Source organism: Ceratosolen solmsi, unplaced genomic scaffold, assembly GCF_000503995.2.
Source record: "Ceratosolen solmsi marchali unplaced genomic scaffold, CerSol_1.0 scaffold25, whole genome shotgun sequence".
Taxonomy (NCBI): Eukaryota; Metazoa; Arthropoda; class Insecta; order Hymenoptera; family Agaonidae; genus Ceratosolen; species Ceratosolen solmsi.
Window position 1 is genome coordinate 1,127,347 of NW_011948444.1, and position 15,985 is coordinate 1,143,331.

General features: G+C 24.8%; 1 protein-coding gene across 1 annotated transcript in view; it reads right to left on the reverse strand.

Moving 5' to 3' along the window:
* Window positions 1-15,985, reverse strand: part of LOC105366072 (neural cell adhesion molecule 1) — a 174,195-nt gene that overhangs the window by 20,314 nt on the left and 137,896 nt on the right. The window contains exons 6-7 of the mRNA XM_011504387.1: window positions 3,186-3,337; window positions 1,224-1,368 (exon numbers count right to left, since the gene is read on the reverse strand). Coding sequence (XP_011502689.1) covers window positions 1,224-1,368; window positions 3,186-3,337 — 297 coding nt within the window. The remainder of the gene's footprint in view (window positions 1-1,223; window positions 1,369-3,185; window positions 3,338-15,985) is intronic.

A 15,985-nucleotide genomic window follows, 5' to 3' on the forward strand; every position in this document is an offset into this window, starting at 1 on the left:
ATATGGAATGTTGTCCTTAAAACTGTTTAATTTATTAGACAATAACTCTTAAAATTTTCAATTCTTTTTTATCTAATTTATTGCTATTTATTATTTATCTAAAATAATATTTCTGCAATGTTATCAACGTTATATGTCACAATTTTGAAACAAAACCTTCAAATTAAAAAATGGCATTTATCCAAGATATTTAACACAATTTCCGGACGGTTGGTTTTCAATCTTTTTTAATAATATCTGAATGCTAGTTTCTTTTAAATTCTCGCAATACAGCATTAATCGGTATTCATGTAATATGATATTTTATATATACAAGATATAAAAAATAGAAATATCTTTTCTATTTTTATAGTAATTATAGAAAAAAATATATGTTATATGTTGTCGCAGATTTAAATTTTCTCTTTTTCGAGTAGAATTTTCAATATTCTTTCTTTCACTCTCACTTACATATATACATATATAAATATACATTAAAACACATACACGCGAGCGCGCGAGACACACATGCAAGTGTATATATACATATATATATAAAAAAAATATATACATATATATATAAAAAAAAAATATATATATATATATACTTTTTATATAAAATGCATATTAATCCTCTTTGATGTGAAAATTTCTTTTTGATATTTTTAAAAAACATTGATTTATTTATTTATTTGTACTTTTTCACGTGGTAGGCTATTGCATAATATATTAAAATGGATTTGCAATTTTGCATAAATGAAAACATTTCTTTAAATGTAATTATTGAAAAATTATAATTCCTACTGGAATATACGATAAAGCCTGTTTTATGCTTCATTACATTCGGTTAAATCATTAAAAAATATTAAATTATTAAATTATGAAAGACATTAAAAAATTATAATAAATTATAATATTTTATGCCATCATTAAGTGAACCAAAAGGGATTATCATTGCTGTAAAAATATAATTTAATTTGATGTTTTTTATTTGAACCGTCATTTTTAATATTGTACATTATAATCTGTAATGTCTACTGAAGCTGATATACATTATATATTCTGAATTCTCTCACGCTTGAGCAATAGTGGATTTCGTAAATTTTAATGAAATGTTTTCTTGTCCCGAAATTTTCAGGCTTTCCCGTCGAGTCAAACACAATCCTCCCGATTTTATACAATATCTAAAAAATCAATAAAAACAAGAGAAAGAGAAAGCAAACTGCTGTAAATTACGAGCTTACATTGTATTTCCAAAAGCCAGACGTCCTCGATGGGGCTGCTCCTCATGATTGGATTTTCCGCGCGACACAACAGCCGTTTACCCGCGTCTTCCTTGCTAGCCGTAAAGGACAAAATGCTGGTGGTCGTATTGCCGTCGCTCGTTGTCTAAAAATAGTTGCCAAATACAAGCGGAGGGAAGAAAAGAGCCAGAGTAAAAAAAAAATAAAAACAGAAACACTGTTCTTGCTCCCTCACGCCTCTTGTCCCCCGATTTTCCTCATTTTTTCAACGCCGTTTCTAAAGGAAGTGGAAAAGGGGGTGAATGAGGAGGAGGAAAGTCAAGAAGAGAAGGAGCGTCATTGGAATAAGGGGGCTAGCGGGTACGCACGACCGCGCACGCACACGCACACACACACACGCGCACGCACGCGCACGCACGCTTACACACATACACACACACATACACACACACACACACACACACACACACAGAGAAAATGTAGAGAGGTAATCAAAAAGAAAATCGCGCTCCAAAGCTGCGATTAAGCGTCGAATTTCTATTTCTCTATAGTAATATTATAGCGCGCTCGGCACAGTCATCCTGATGCGGCATTTCTGTCCTCCCATACAGAGAAAATGCGTGCTTGGCTTTATTGTTTTAGCATCGTTCTCTCTTATTTCTATTTTCCCTCGGTTTTGGCGCAAAATTGAGAAAACGAGTCCTCGAAATTCTCAATGTCCTGTTAATGCATTCGGGTAATAAGCTTCGAGGTATTTTTTTCTCTTTACATGGTATATCGATATTTACTTTTAACCTTCTTGTGAAATGAAATAATGCCGTAGCGAATACTTGAACTTAAATTAACTGTATAAAAAGTAAAATATGATATAGAAATATGATGGATATAGTAATATTGATAGAATTATGTGTCATCTTTGGTATAAATATGTTACTTATTGTGACATTCTTTTGAATTTTTTTAAAAATTATAATAGAGAGACATTATTAGAGATTAAGTTTCACAAATACAAGCATTTTCCCTTAAATTAAATAAAATTTCTTATATTTCATTTAATATTTTATAAAATTTGTAAAGTCATATTATTACAAATGCTTGCAAATACATTTAACCGAAAATTTTCATATTGCATGAATATTATTAATTTTAAGATTTAGAAAATAATTTTTTGCTGCACATTTATAGCGCGTGAAAATATTTGAATTTGAACAACTAATCTTACTTTAGACATATTTTTCGTATATTATCAATTAATTAAATATTATTAACGAGTATTTAAAAATAAATTCTTTTCTATTGTTCTTAACTCTTAGATAAAAAAATTTTCCCTTGTATTAATTTACAGTGATAAATTATGATATTTTTATAAAATAATTTGATATTAATTTGTTTTCATACACCATTCTCCGTAAATTATTCATTAATTATAAATAAAATAATTAATAATAGTGTAATAACATAATAAATTAATAATAAACCAATGGTCTTCATGGCTATATTATTTATGTAACTATTTAATAAGCATATAAATTTCAAGGTTTCCTTCACTATTACTTAAACTAACGTACATCGAAATGCGAAAAGCAAATTAAAATTTTCTTTTTAAAATAGGAAAAAAGTATTTATTATGAGTTTAGCATTCGGAAATTTTATACTTTAGTATTAAAATCAGTTTGAAATAAATAGATGGTAAACAGTTGATTTTAACAATTTTTTGCATATATATCTTACTCGAGCACTCATTTTAATTCAGTTATATTTGCAATTAAAGTATTAGGCACGGGATTGTAAATAAAAAATTGATTATTGTTTTTGCGCACGTTTAACGTATAATTTATAACTCAGTGAATGTAGTAATTAGCGTCGAATCTGTCAAAAGCAAAAACATATTGCATTCGAAACACTGCGGGAGGCCGTAATTCATAACCGAAAAATAACAATGTGAATATTGTTTTTACTTACACTGTCTTTTGAATGCAACAGTTTCTGTTCGTCCCTTAACCATGTAATGAGGGCTGTTGGACGGCTACCAGATGTACTGCAAACAAGATTATAGTTCTTTCCAGCTGACAGTGGCTGATTTGCTCCCTCGATATTTACTGTTAATGGACTGACTAGAATTGCACAAAATACATGGATGTCAATTGTACGAAATGCGAAATATTACAGTTACATAAGTAGTCATCCTTTATACAATTTTTACAATTTAAAAATGACATTTGATACTATAATCAAATAATTGATGATATCAATTTTAAAAACTTTAATTTGAATTTCACTTTTTAACATATGGAATATAGTTTCATCAAAGGTTTATAAACTTGATCAAAAAGTAAATGTTTATTTAAAATTTTCTTTGATATTTTATATTATATTTATTTTATATTTCTTTTATATATATATATATATATATATATATATATATATATATATAGTTAAATATCTACGAAATCAATCACTAATTATATGTGATTTTTATTTGTCATTATTCATTGATATTTATATAAATGAAAGTTGAGATTTTTATAAATATAAATTGTAAATAATTTTAAATAAAATAAATTCTAATATCGTTTTTGTAACTTAGGATAAGCGCTTATCTTGCTTGTTTTAATAATGTAAAAAGTGATTCCCTATCGAATTTCTTTAATGAAAAATAACGAAAGAATCTTCAATATCAAATATTCGATCTTATCGCAGTGTTGATATGTTTTTATAGTTGGATTTAGTCAAAAGGAAAATATAGGATGAGTCTAGGGTGATGATGGAAATTGACATTGACAAATCTCCTTTAATAGCAGCATCCTATATATTATCATCGCATCTTTTCACAAATGGCAAACTTTTCTTTTCCTCGCAAAGACAAGCTATCGGTCGAGGATAAAATGTGTGAGACAAAGGTTAACGCTATTGCTATTACTTTTTCTTTTTTTTTTGACGAACTACCCTCGATATAAAGTAAAATTTTTTAAAAATTTTCGACCTACCAGTGAGCTTGATATTAGTTATCAGTTGATTAACCTCGCGCGACTTTTCTCATTCTTGTAACTATTACTGCTTGAGCACAGCAAGAGATTTTTTACTTGAAAAAGTATGTAGGGTAATTATTTAACCAAGTTTCATTACTCTATTCACTATTTCACTTTATTTTTTCATTTAGTTGAACTACGATGAACTTATTAGGAAATAGTAATTAACATTATATGTTAGAAAAACTCTTTAAAAATTAATTATAAAAATTTTTATTTACATAGCTATTACAAATATACCGATATAAATTATTTTTATGATTAATAATGTAAAGACAAAATTGACTTGCCCTTTTACATGTTTAATTTTACTTTTATTTGGTTATAGAAAACTTAGATATTTTTAAATTAATTTTGAATTTAATAAGATATATATATATATATATATGGAAAATAAATTATGAATATAAATTTATTATTTAATGAATGACACTTTAATAAACTGTTGAATTTCTCAATTTATCAAATTCGAAACAAGCCTAGTTTACCGTTTAAATATTTATTTATTTTGTAGAAACTGGTCATCATTAATACTTTGTGTTTATTAGGAAATTTTCACATTTTATGCTAATAAGTAGTCAAGTTAACTAATAATTGGATAAATTAATTTATAATTAAAAAATCATAGCTTGCATTTAATGAAGATGAAATATATTTCATATATACGTTAAAAGAGATAAGAGTAACTTTTTTAATATCACAGATTCTCATCACATTCTGGCTTTTTCGTAGCATATTTACTCATTGTAAAATACAAATATTCTACAATTTTTTATTTCAATATGAACTATTTTTTTCATAAAATAAATTTATTTACTCTCGTAATTATAAGTTTTTATAATATTTCTTACAATATGTTCCGTCATTTATCTTTCATATTTCTGTACTTAATTTTGATCTTTCTTTCTTAATCGATCATTATCATTATTATTATATATAAATATTTATCTTGATGTAATTATCAATTTTTTATTACATTAAAAGTAATTTTCAATCAAATTAAATTTATAAATTTTTTAAACTTTATTAAAACCGTATGTTTTCTATAATTTTTATTTAGTTATCTATTTTTATTTACATTTTAAAAATAATTAATATAATTTTTTCACATATGAGCTAATAAAATACAAAAAATTTGTCGGACCTAGAAGTTTAACGGTTTTTAATTAAAGTACAAATAAAAAGTATTTTTGGAAATCTACGTTATTCGAGTATAAAATGTATTTTTATATAATACATTTTATTTATTCATAATAGAAGTTTAATGAAAATACAATAAAAATCTTTAGGTTTTCTTTATTCTTTACATCCTGCACTTTCTTTTTTATGCGACAACATAAACTTAGTTAATTATTAAAAATGAAAGAATTGTGATACTTTGAGAATCCAAGGAACGAACTAGTAAGTATAATATTAAATAAAATACAAATGAAAAGAAATATAAATAAATATAAGAAATATATAATATGTAATACTACTATGTATGTGTAATATAACTATAATAAAATAATCTAATAACCACAATTTGTTTACTATAATTTGTTAATCATGTTTTACAATACGTATAAATTTTATAGACATTCGTATTAGATAAATTATTGAATATATAAAAAAAAGTTTATATACTTATCAATACGAAATTATTAAACTATTTTAATAAATTAATATTTTATAATATTAGAAATTAAATATTATATTACATTATATTACAATATTGCGGTATAATTAAAAATATGAGATGATAATTATATAATGTAAAACCCACTAATTAAATAAGTAAATATATACACCACACATTTCTAATATTCAGTTTGTTTGCATATTATCATACTATAGTTAGATTTTTTTCAACGTGATACATTTGTCAATTAATGTAAAATAGTCTTCACGCTATATTGGTTAGATTAATGAAGCAAAGCTGCAATAATATAGGATAGTCCTAAGTGAGACAAAGAAATTATGCACTAATTTAACGCACAAAGAGCTTCGATATTGTTAAATAGACGTTTAATAATGTCATTCTAGCTGAAGGGTTAATCCTTAGAAGCTTACAGCATTGATCAACTTAGATTTGCTATTGTTGAGATGCAGCACATTTGCATTAAGGTATGATAATACACGCTTACAATATTATTTAAATACTTATATATATATATATAATAAATTTAATTTATATATATCGTTTTTTTTTGTCACGACATATTGTCAAGATTTGGTCTTCTTAATATCTTTTTGGTTTAAAAAGTTAATTATAATTCGAATGTGTCACTTAGTTTAATCTCAATCGTATGAAAATAATTCATACGTATTTAATACATTATTCATGTATTTTAGACGTTTCAGAATTGCATGTTATTAATTCACTCGTTATCGGTTCATGATATACCAATATAACTGTCAAGTCATAAACATTTACAAAACATAACTGCCATTATAAAATTTAAAGACTTTAATATACCAATGTAATTTCGGTCAAAGATTAATCGAATTGTAAAACAATAAAGTTAATTTGACTAGCAGAACTGGTATACTCGATACACGTCTGTTTCTATAAATTTGCAATAAAAGCTTTCATTCACCTTTAATAAAAAATTTTTACTTCCAACACGAATACGAGTCTGTAATAAAATCTAGAAATCTATGATAAAAAGCAGCATTATTTTAACTTTCATTAATAATTATAATGAAGTAGATTTAAAAAGGGTTTGGTTATTTTTGTTTATTTATATCAACCAATAATTTGACATATTTAAGTACATTATAAAAAATATGTAGAGTCATATGATGTTATAAAAACTTCTAAGATACCATATTCATTCATATATTATTATAGATAATATTTTCAATTAAATGTTTGTATTACTTAAAAGTTTTTTTCAAATTTTTTGTGATTCGATTGAATTATTTTCTAAATCTTTGGGCGTGAAATTGGGGTTGGATATTTCATTGAATATTCCCTTTCTCTGCTTAACGATTGATTTGTTTATAATATGTAATTGAATTACATTTTTATAATAATTGTAATACGAAAACGCCCATTGAAGATACGTGATATATTAATAGTATAAAGAGGTAGCTCAGGTACTTTATTGAATTGTGTAATACAATTTTCTATATATGATTTATGCAGAATGGTGTATCATTTCAGTGAAATAACTAATCAATTAATAATAAATCTGAGAATAAAATTATTTATAATATCTAATAAAATTGATAAAGATATTCTTAGAATGCTATTATTTAAAATATTATTGTAATTTAATTGTAAAGTGTAATCATTTTATAAAGTTATATGTCTATTTGTAAACGAAAAAAAAAATTGTAAAAATGATTAATTTTTGTTACTTGAAAAAAACTATTAGTGATCAAATATAATATAAAGAAATTATTTTTTTATGAGAATAGACTATAGATGGAAATTACACTAAATTAAGTATTGCGAATTAAAAATTCGAATGTATTTATATATCTGTAAATTTTGTATAGATAAGAACATAGTAGAGTAACGATCAATAATTATCAAATAATTATAAAAACGAATCATACTTCTGTAATTATGAGTTTATTTTTTTATATATGAGTCGATGAATTTGTTTAACACGAGCGCTGTGATCACACATTTATAAAAAAAAGTACTTTGCTATCCATGTTAATGTAAAATGCATCGTATTAATAATATTTTTATGAAAAATTATTAAAATATTGAATGTTTTTTTTTAATAATGTTATACAATATTTTATCGAGGTTTTTTTTTTAAAGATTTATTAATATGCAGGTTATGCATAATGAAATATAAAGTATTCATTATATCGATGAATCACCAATTAGCAAGTCAATTTGTAAATAAATATATCATAATTTAAAATCATAATTCTTAAAATGGATATTTTTTTGTAAGAATTTATAAATATTGATTAAATTTAAAAATTTATAAATATTAAATATGAGAATATATGGATAGTGTCATATTTGGAATGTGTTATTAAATCTTGGTAATTTCTTTTGTGCAATATTTTTTATAATCGATTGCATTGTTTATCATTAACTTTGTACTATAATGGTACTTCGCAAATCGAAGATTTTACTTGATAATTTGGTTATTTGTGAAAATTCATACTTTTTTTTTTTTTTTTTTTTTTTTTTTTTATAAGAAGATACGATGAGTGAAATAAAAGTAAGGATAGCTGCATCGCGTTTACGAAGTGTCAATAGTGCAATGTAAATAAAATTTAGTTATTTTAGTTTTTTTTATCATAACGATGATATTCTTTTCTAATTAATATTATCATTACCATTAGTAGTATATTGTGTTCCGTTAATTTTTATAAATATACGCAATCTGTCATGAAGAAATAATTTTGGTATCAATCAAGTATAAATGACCGCCGCGATAATTTAGTTCTTTTGGTGTAAAGAATATTAATTCGATCTGGTTCTATTTTTTTCCAGAAGTAGATAATGTAAATTAGTAATAGATGGCTAATTGAGGGTAAGTGACTCCGACACCGTAAGTCTCATTCATTGGATATTCATATTGTTTGCGCGTCCCTTCGTAGCAGTTTCGAGACTTGCGAAATTTTTCGGTCGAGTAGCAGCATCTTGACAAGAACATAAAGCCTAATTATTCGTTGTCAAGATTAGTCTTAATTATTAGGCTTGTCGATCAATTCCACTCATGTCTTATACATTAAGTTTTGAGATGACGCCTGTGGCGCTCGATGAAATCTCAGGTTGTTCTGTAGATACGTTGGACTCTCGCCTTAAATATGGCAAATATGCTATCGGGGCTAAGAGTCGAGCAAGATACAGAGGAGATAGAGGAGATAGAGAGAGAGAGAGAGATAGAGAGAGAGAGAGAGAGAGAGAGAGAGAACGAGCGACAACGGACGCGCGAGCGGGTCTGATTTACATGATTTACAAGTGGTCTAATTCAGGTTACGGTCGATGTACCGAGAGTAAACTGGGTGCTCTGTACGAGTGTGCGTGCTCGTCGTATGAGAAGAAGCCAGGGCATAGGCAAGCGTGCAAACGCCCACTGACGGGTTGAAGCGTTTCTCACTTTATAATATAATCAGCCCGAAAGTCGATACATAGTGCCGAAGCTGCTCCGTGCGCACGAGCATCGAGCGTGTGTACGTGTGTGCGCACGAAGATGCATTCGCAATGCCGTTGCGTTTGCAATTTCCCGCGTGGGTGTGGAGCAAGTTAGCTATGAGTGGAAGTTATGGTCGAAAAATCAATAATTAACTTAATAAATTCTTTTAATAGGCTTTATCTGTTAGAGAAATTACTGCAGGCACAATTGCGCGACGTCCGTCCGATGTTTGCTTTAATATTAAACAGTAGTTATTATTATAATATAGCTTAAAATGCTTAAAACTTAATTTATTGATTAATTATTTATTTTGCATATATATATTTTGGTATAAATGGTGCACATAATCTGAAACTGGCACTGTGCATAAAAATGATATTTTGATTTGTATATGATTTGCAATATCTGGAGCGATTTTAATCTCATTTTCATTATAAATCAATACGATATAAATGTTTCCAATGAATTTTTAATCAAGCATCTGTTCAAAGGAACACGTTTGGTATGAAAAATTGCGCCATGATAAGATAAAGATAGTTTAGCAGCTAATTTTCTCTCCACGCGTCATAATGACAAATAATGATTTTAAAATTATGATTTGGTTAAATACTCTGACAATTCAGGATAAATTGTACTTCATTATTATTATTCTTACGTTTGAAATTAATATTTAACGTTTAATTGTGGTCCAAGAATTAATTATTAGAATTAGAATAGTTTAATAGAATATATAGAATAATAGTTTTATAGAAACACGTATGATTATAAATTTAAAAATATTAATTTAGACTAATGATTATTCTTATAAAATAATTAATTTATTTGAATCACATTTTTATACATTTAATATACTTCTTTCATTTTTAATAAGTATTTATACATATATATATATATATATATATATATATATATATATATGAATTACTTAATTAATTTTTTAATTATTCAAAATAGAGAAGATATATGTAGTGCAGCTAATTTGAAATATTCCATAACGAATTATTTCCTCGACTATGTGCTTTTGAAAATAATTAAATTATGATTTTTTAAATATTTGCTCAAAATATTTTGCTTAATATAGAAATATATTGATAAATGAAATTACTTAATTACAACTGAATGACATCGATATTATTGGGACAGAAATAAAACTGACTTTTATATTTTTGTATTTTCTTTCGTTTTTTTTTCATTTCGTATAATTCAGGACTTTTAATTTTTCAATATATAATATTTGACGGCTTTATTATAGTTTTTCGATATTTTTTACAATGAACTATATTATAGAAAATTTAATAAGTAATAAAAGTTTTCAATTAAAAGTATATAATTTAATAAATAGTTGAAATATAATTTATCGTGTACTTCTTCTGTCTTATTGATTAAATTTTACTATCAGTACGGTTGCACATCGAAAACGGCAATACTATTGATAGATTGGGATGATGATTAAATACGTCTATCAATGTATTAATTTTCAATTATAGTCCAAAAGTGCATGGATATGCGTTACTTTCTACGAAGAATAGATGGATTTTATTGATTTATTACAATTTATAAAAGCTAAATTCGAACGAACTGTTTAATAGAAACTTGTCAATTCGCTTTATACCATTTGATCAACAATTATACATAACTTTCATTGCAATAATTTTGTTGCAATGGTTGGAAGGTATGGTTTTTAAAGTTTCGGAGAAAACAAATTTTTTCAGTAAATAATGTAAGTACACAATGGAATATCCTTACTTCCTGAATTTTACATTTATGGCATGCTTCATTTTTTTATAGTATTCAAGATTCATAAAGTTTTATGAATAAATACGTACATAAAATTGAAATGAAGCAGTAAATATATGTGCGAGTTTTATCTATTTTAATTTTTATTAATAGACGCAGTAAATTTAATACAAAAAATATTAATATATTAATGGTAATAGTTTAATAAATTAAGAATACATATATTTTTTTTATGAAATATGAAAAATTATTATTTTTAAAAAAGAATTATAGTTATAGACTTTGTTTTTTTTTTAATCACTTCATATCTAAGGAATAAAATGATTATAATAATAACAATTTACAATTCTTTTCATGCAAGAAGCATCGATGAATCATTTAATTATATAGCAAATATTGTAATTGTGTAATTACGCATTGCCTAGAAGATATCTAATAAAAAAAAGTTTTATCTTGATGTTTTTATGATGAATACGAAGTAACATTTAGTGTAAGAATTTTTCGTATCTCGTATCGTGAAAGTAACGAAGAAGCAATAGAAAATGTAATATTTATATTTCAATAGCGATAATTGATAATTCGCATTAATATTTGTTGAAGATTTATTTATACGAATAAGTTTGTAACAATTAAAAATGAAAATACTTTGCGAACGAACCCTTAGTTTTTTTTTTAAATCACTAAAAAAGATCGTTTGAATCAGTAAAAGAAATTCGTCAAGACAGTTTTTCTATTGTTAGAAAATACTAAAGCAAGAGTTCTTAAAGAGAAATAAAAGAATTTTTTTAATTTTTTATATATAATTGTTAATGTCAAATATTGATTTATTGAGACTGATGTTTAGAAAATGAGAGATAGTTTGGAGTTAATTAGCATTAGTGAAAAGGTAAAGTCATTGGAACTCTGAGAGAAAGTGCAGCGAGGGCGAAATTCTTCATCGTATAGTAACGTGGGTGGGGGAGGGAACTCACACGACTCCGTTCTGCAATCGCAATGTTCAACCTTTGAGTCCCATTGCATATGATATTAATGCGGTAGAGTATATTCAAGGATTTCAGATGTGTTAAATAAACATGCTATCCCATCAGTGTGCATACCTATGTGTGAGTATATATATTTGTGTATATAGATTTCGTTCGAAACCGGAAATTTCAATTTAATTTGAAATCAGTTTTTTTGTTTCTTACTAATTTCATATACTACTAAACATACTAATGGCATTAATAGCATAATAAATTGAATAAAGTTTTTATGTAAAAGACGCAATATCCATAAAATATAACTCAATGTATTATTAAATTAATAATTCTATATTCAAACTTTTCGTCTACTGTAATAAGCATGATATATTTTATAATTTATGATTTTATCAAAAACAGGTAATTATTATGGACAGTTAAGCATAAGAATTTTAAAGTATGAAAAAATTCTAAGTACCTTATTTTACTTAAAAAAAAAATTATTTGATTGAGCTTAGAATTGTAAATTTTATGTATCAGGGTGGATTTTTAAGGTGAAATTAATTATTTTGATAATTAATTTAAATATTCAAGAATCATACTTTTACAATTTAATATTTAATAATTACAGTTAAAATTGAAATATTTAAAATAATTTATTCAAGTTTAAATGGAACGCTCGTGTTAAGATTTGAACTAAGTCACGAAACGCAGTAACTTAGTTTTTTACAATTTTTAATTTTTTTAAAAATACTTTCTATTTAATCTTGCAAAGTATTTTAATTTAATTCAAATTGTATAATTTACTTAATATATTAAATGAAATTTTATGTTATTAGTGAAAAACTAGTATCAGGTAAATAATCATTTTATAGTTGTTATGATAATTAATGCAAAAAAATTCAAAATTATTTATAATAAATTCTGTTATTTTTAAAATACCAGCATTTATTTTTATCTATGATATTTATTGTAGTTTATTAATTTTTATCATATTTACATTTCTCATGAAAATAATTATAATTTTAGATAATTGTAGATATTTATAAAATACAATTTATAACTTCTTGTAATGAAAATATATAAGTTATACGAATGAAATATAATTTGTAGAAAATTTTAAGTAGAGAAAATATATATACCACAGTAAAGATAAAAACAATTACTGAGTTTAATAGAATTGAATTTTTTTTAAAATAAAATTTGAGGAACTCGTATGACAATTAGTTTTCCGAAATTTCATTTCATAGGAGTACGTATCAAGACATAAATTTCTTAAAAAAATATCTGATATAAACATTAGATTATATAGGAATTCTTATGATAATGTTTTTATAGCAAGTAAAGTTTAAAAATAAGTTAAAATTTTTTATCATCTTTTTAAATAATCTGTCAAGCATTCACATGTTTATATAGAATTTAGTTAGTAAATTGAATAAAATTGATTATTTTTCATCGTAAATAATAGAAAAGCTTGTGTTTGAGGAGCTTAGTTTAGACAATTGTTCGAAGTAAGATTATAACAACATGTCTTTTAAATGAAAAATTTAAATAACAACTAATATCGTAAATATTAAGTCTTTAAAAGCAAAAAGCTCTTATAAATTATATAATTCAATTCATAATATAAATAATATAATGAGAAATATTTGTGAATAACAGAATATATTGTGTACATTATATTATTAATATTTCTTAACTATATTATTTCATAAAATGTAATGCAATCGTTTTCAATTTTAATATTGATTAATTCAGAAAAGTTATTTAAAATTAATATTCTCTGTATATAGAAAAATGTCGAATTTATGCTTTTTTCTAATAGTCATACGTATTATTTGCTGCGAGTATTAGTTTTAAAAAAGATCGATTATTGAATTAATTTTCATACATTCAATGATTTATTAGATACAAAGAGATTTTTTAAATTTCCATGTGCAATTTTTTTTTTTTTTTTATTTCAGCAGATGAATTTTTAAACTATAATTTTATGTATAATATATATATAATCTCAACTAGGAATATTATAAATCCGTAAATATATTGACATGAAAAATTTGTATTTTAAATTTATTCTAATATACTTCCAGTCGTGTAAGTATTGCTGTATTTCGAAAATAATATTAAAAGATATCACAAAATTATTATTTTAATTCCTTAAAAATAATTTATTTCGATGTTTTTATGTTATCTCACGTTTGCATATAATAATACAAGTTTCAGTGTTAGTGTAAAGAACATTGTTTACTGCTTAGTTATGCATTAATAATTTATGCCCACTAAGATCTTTAAATTCGTTTGTTGAATTTTAGTTTTCGTTTTCTTATTATTTTGATCTTTATGGTAGTAATTCGGTTAGTTTCACGTTCTATGAATATCAATTTGATATTTTCTATGTTATAACAAACTTTATGAACGTAGAAATTTAATCACATATTAATTATATACTAATGAAGCACACACAAAATTCTCGAGAACTTTAGAGAAAGAGATTATTACAATCCCAAGTATATTACATTTTAAACTAAATCTATCAGAATAAATATTCTGTGAGTACAAAAATACATTCATTATAAGATTAAACTAATAAAAACATATTCTTTATAAAAATATTTATCATAAAGGATATTCATAACATACCATATGTTTTTGTTATATTTTTATATTTACTTTTAATATTAACGTCAGCAAATTTTTCATCAAATTCAAAATTTCATCGTCATAGAAAAATATACTGGCAAAGAAATATATATTCTTCAGATTTTCATACTTTATATAAATTATCTTGATATATATTTATGTTAGTTTTATTTATTTAACCTGCACAATGTGCTAAGAATAATCAATATCCGCATTCGTGTTATTCATATTATTCGTGTTATAGAATTTTTTTTAACGATAGTTATATTAATATTATATATAATAGATGTAGATAAGAATTAACCATGAATATATATTTTAAAATATAGGATAAAGTGCACGTTGTAGAAAGTCTTTAATTTTTGCAGATCCTTCAAGATGAAATAATAAGAACACTTTAAAATTTAATCAAGTTTGTTCAAGAACTGCAAATTAAATAATCTATGAAATATAAGATTTTATTTGAGTTTAAACTGGAAAATTTTTTGCCCTTAATTCGTAGTCTTTTTTGAAATTATGGATATTAAAAAAAAGATATATATATATATATATATATATATATAAAAGAAATATACCAATATATATGATCGCAAATTTGCCCTTAGGTCTTTACATATTTCTTTATTAATGTTTTAAAGCTTGTAACGATTATAATAATCGAAACGGATAAATTCTACAATTTATAATATAACCTCCTAGTTTACAGTAATATAAAGATTACTTACTGTTCTGTTGAATATTATTTGATATTATTAAAAAAGTTAACGCATTGAATTAATAAATATACCTCTCGATAAATATAAAGATTGACTTTGAGTTTAGTAATCGATGAAGGTAGGATGCATGAAATTTGATCTCTAACCCATACATTATTGATTTGATTGCCTAAGTTTACATTGCCCCTACGATCTATTTTGACAATAAAGCACTGCAAGGTCAATTGGCAAGAACTTGTCAGTTTTTGAGAAGTTGAAGAAGCTGGTTAAAATCTTATCGAATGACAAAACCTCGAAGCTTTAGCGTAAAAAGTCAATTCGTTAAATAGAACAGATGGGGATAGAGAGGAACGCTCGGTGAGAAGTAATGTATAAATGCTTTAGAATTTAACTGTTTTAGAATTTAACGTTAAAGGGATAGCTAATGAAAAAAGTGCTAATTATCATTGTCTATAAGGCTAATTAATTTTTCTCGTTGGCCGAGTAAAGTTGGAAAGCGCGATCTTGAACTGCTGGTGTTCGGATTGGCCGGGTTGACGCTTCGGGCGACTTGATTAAACACCGGTAAAGCCGAAAGTTGAAACT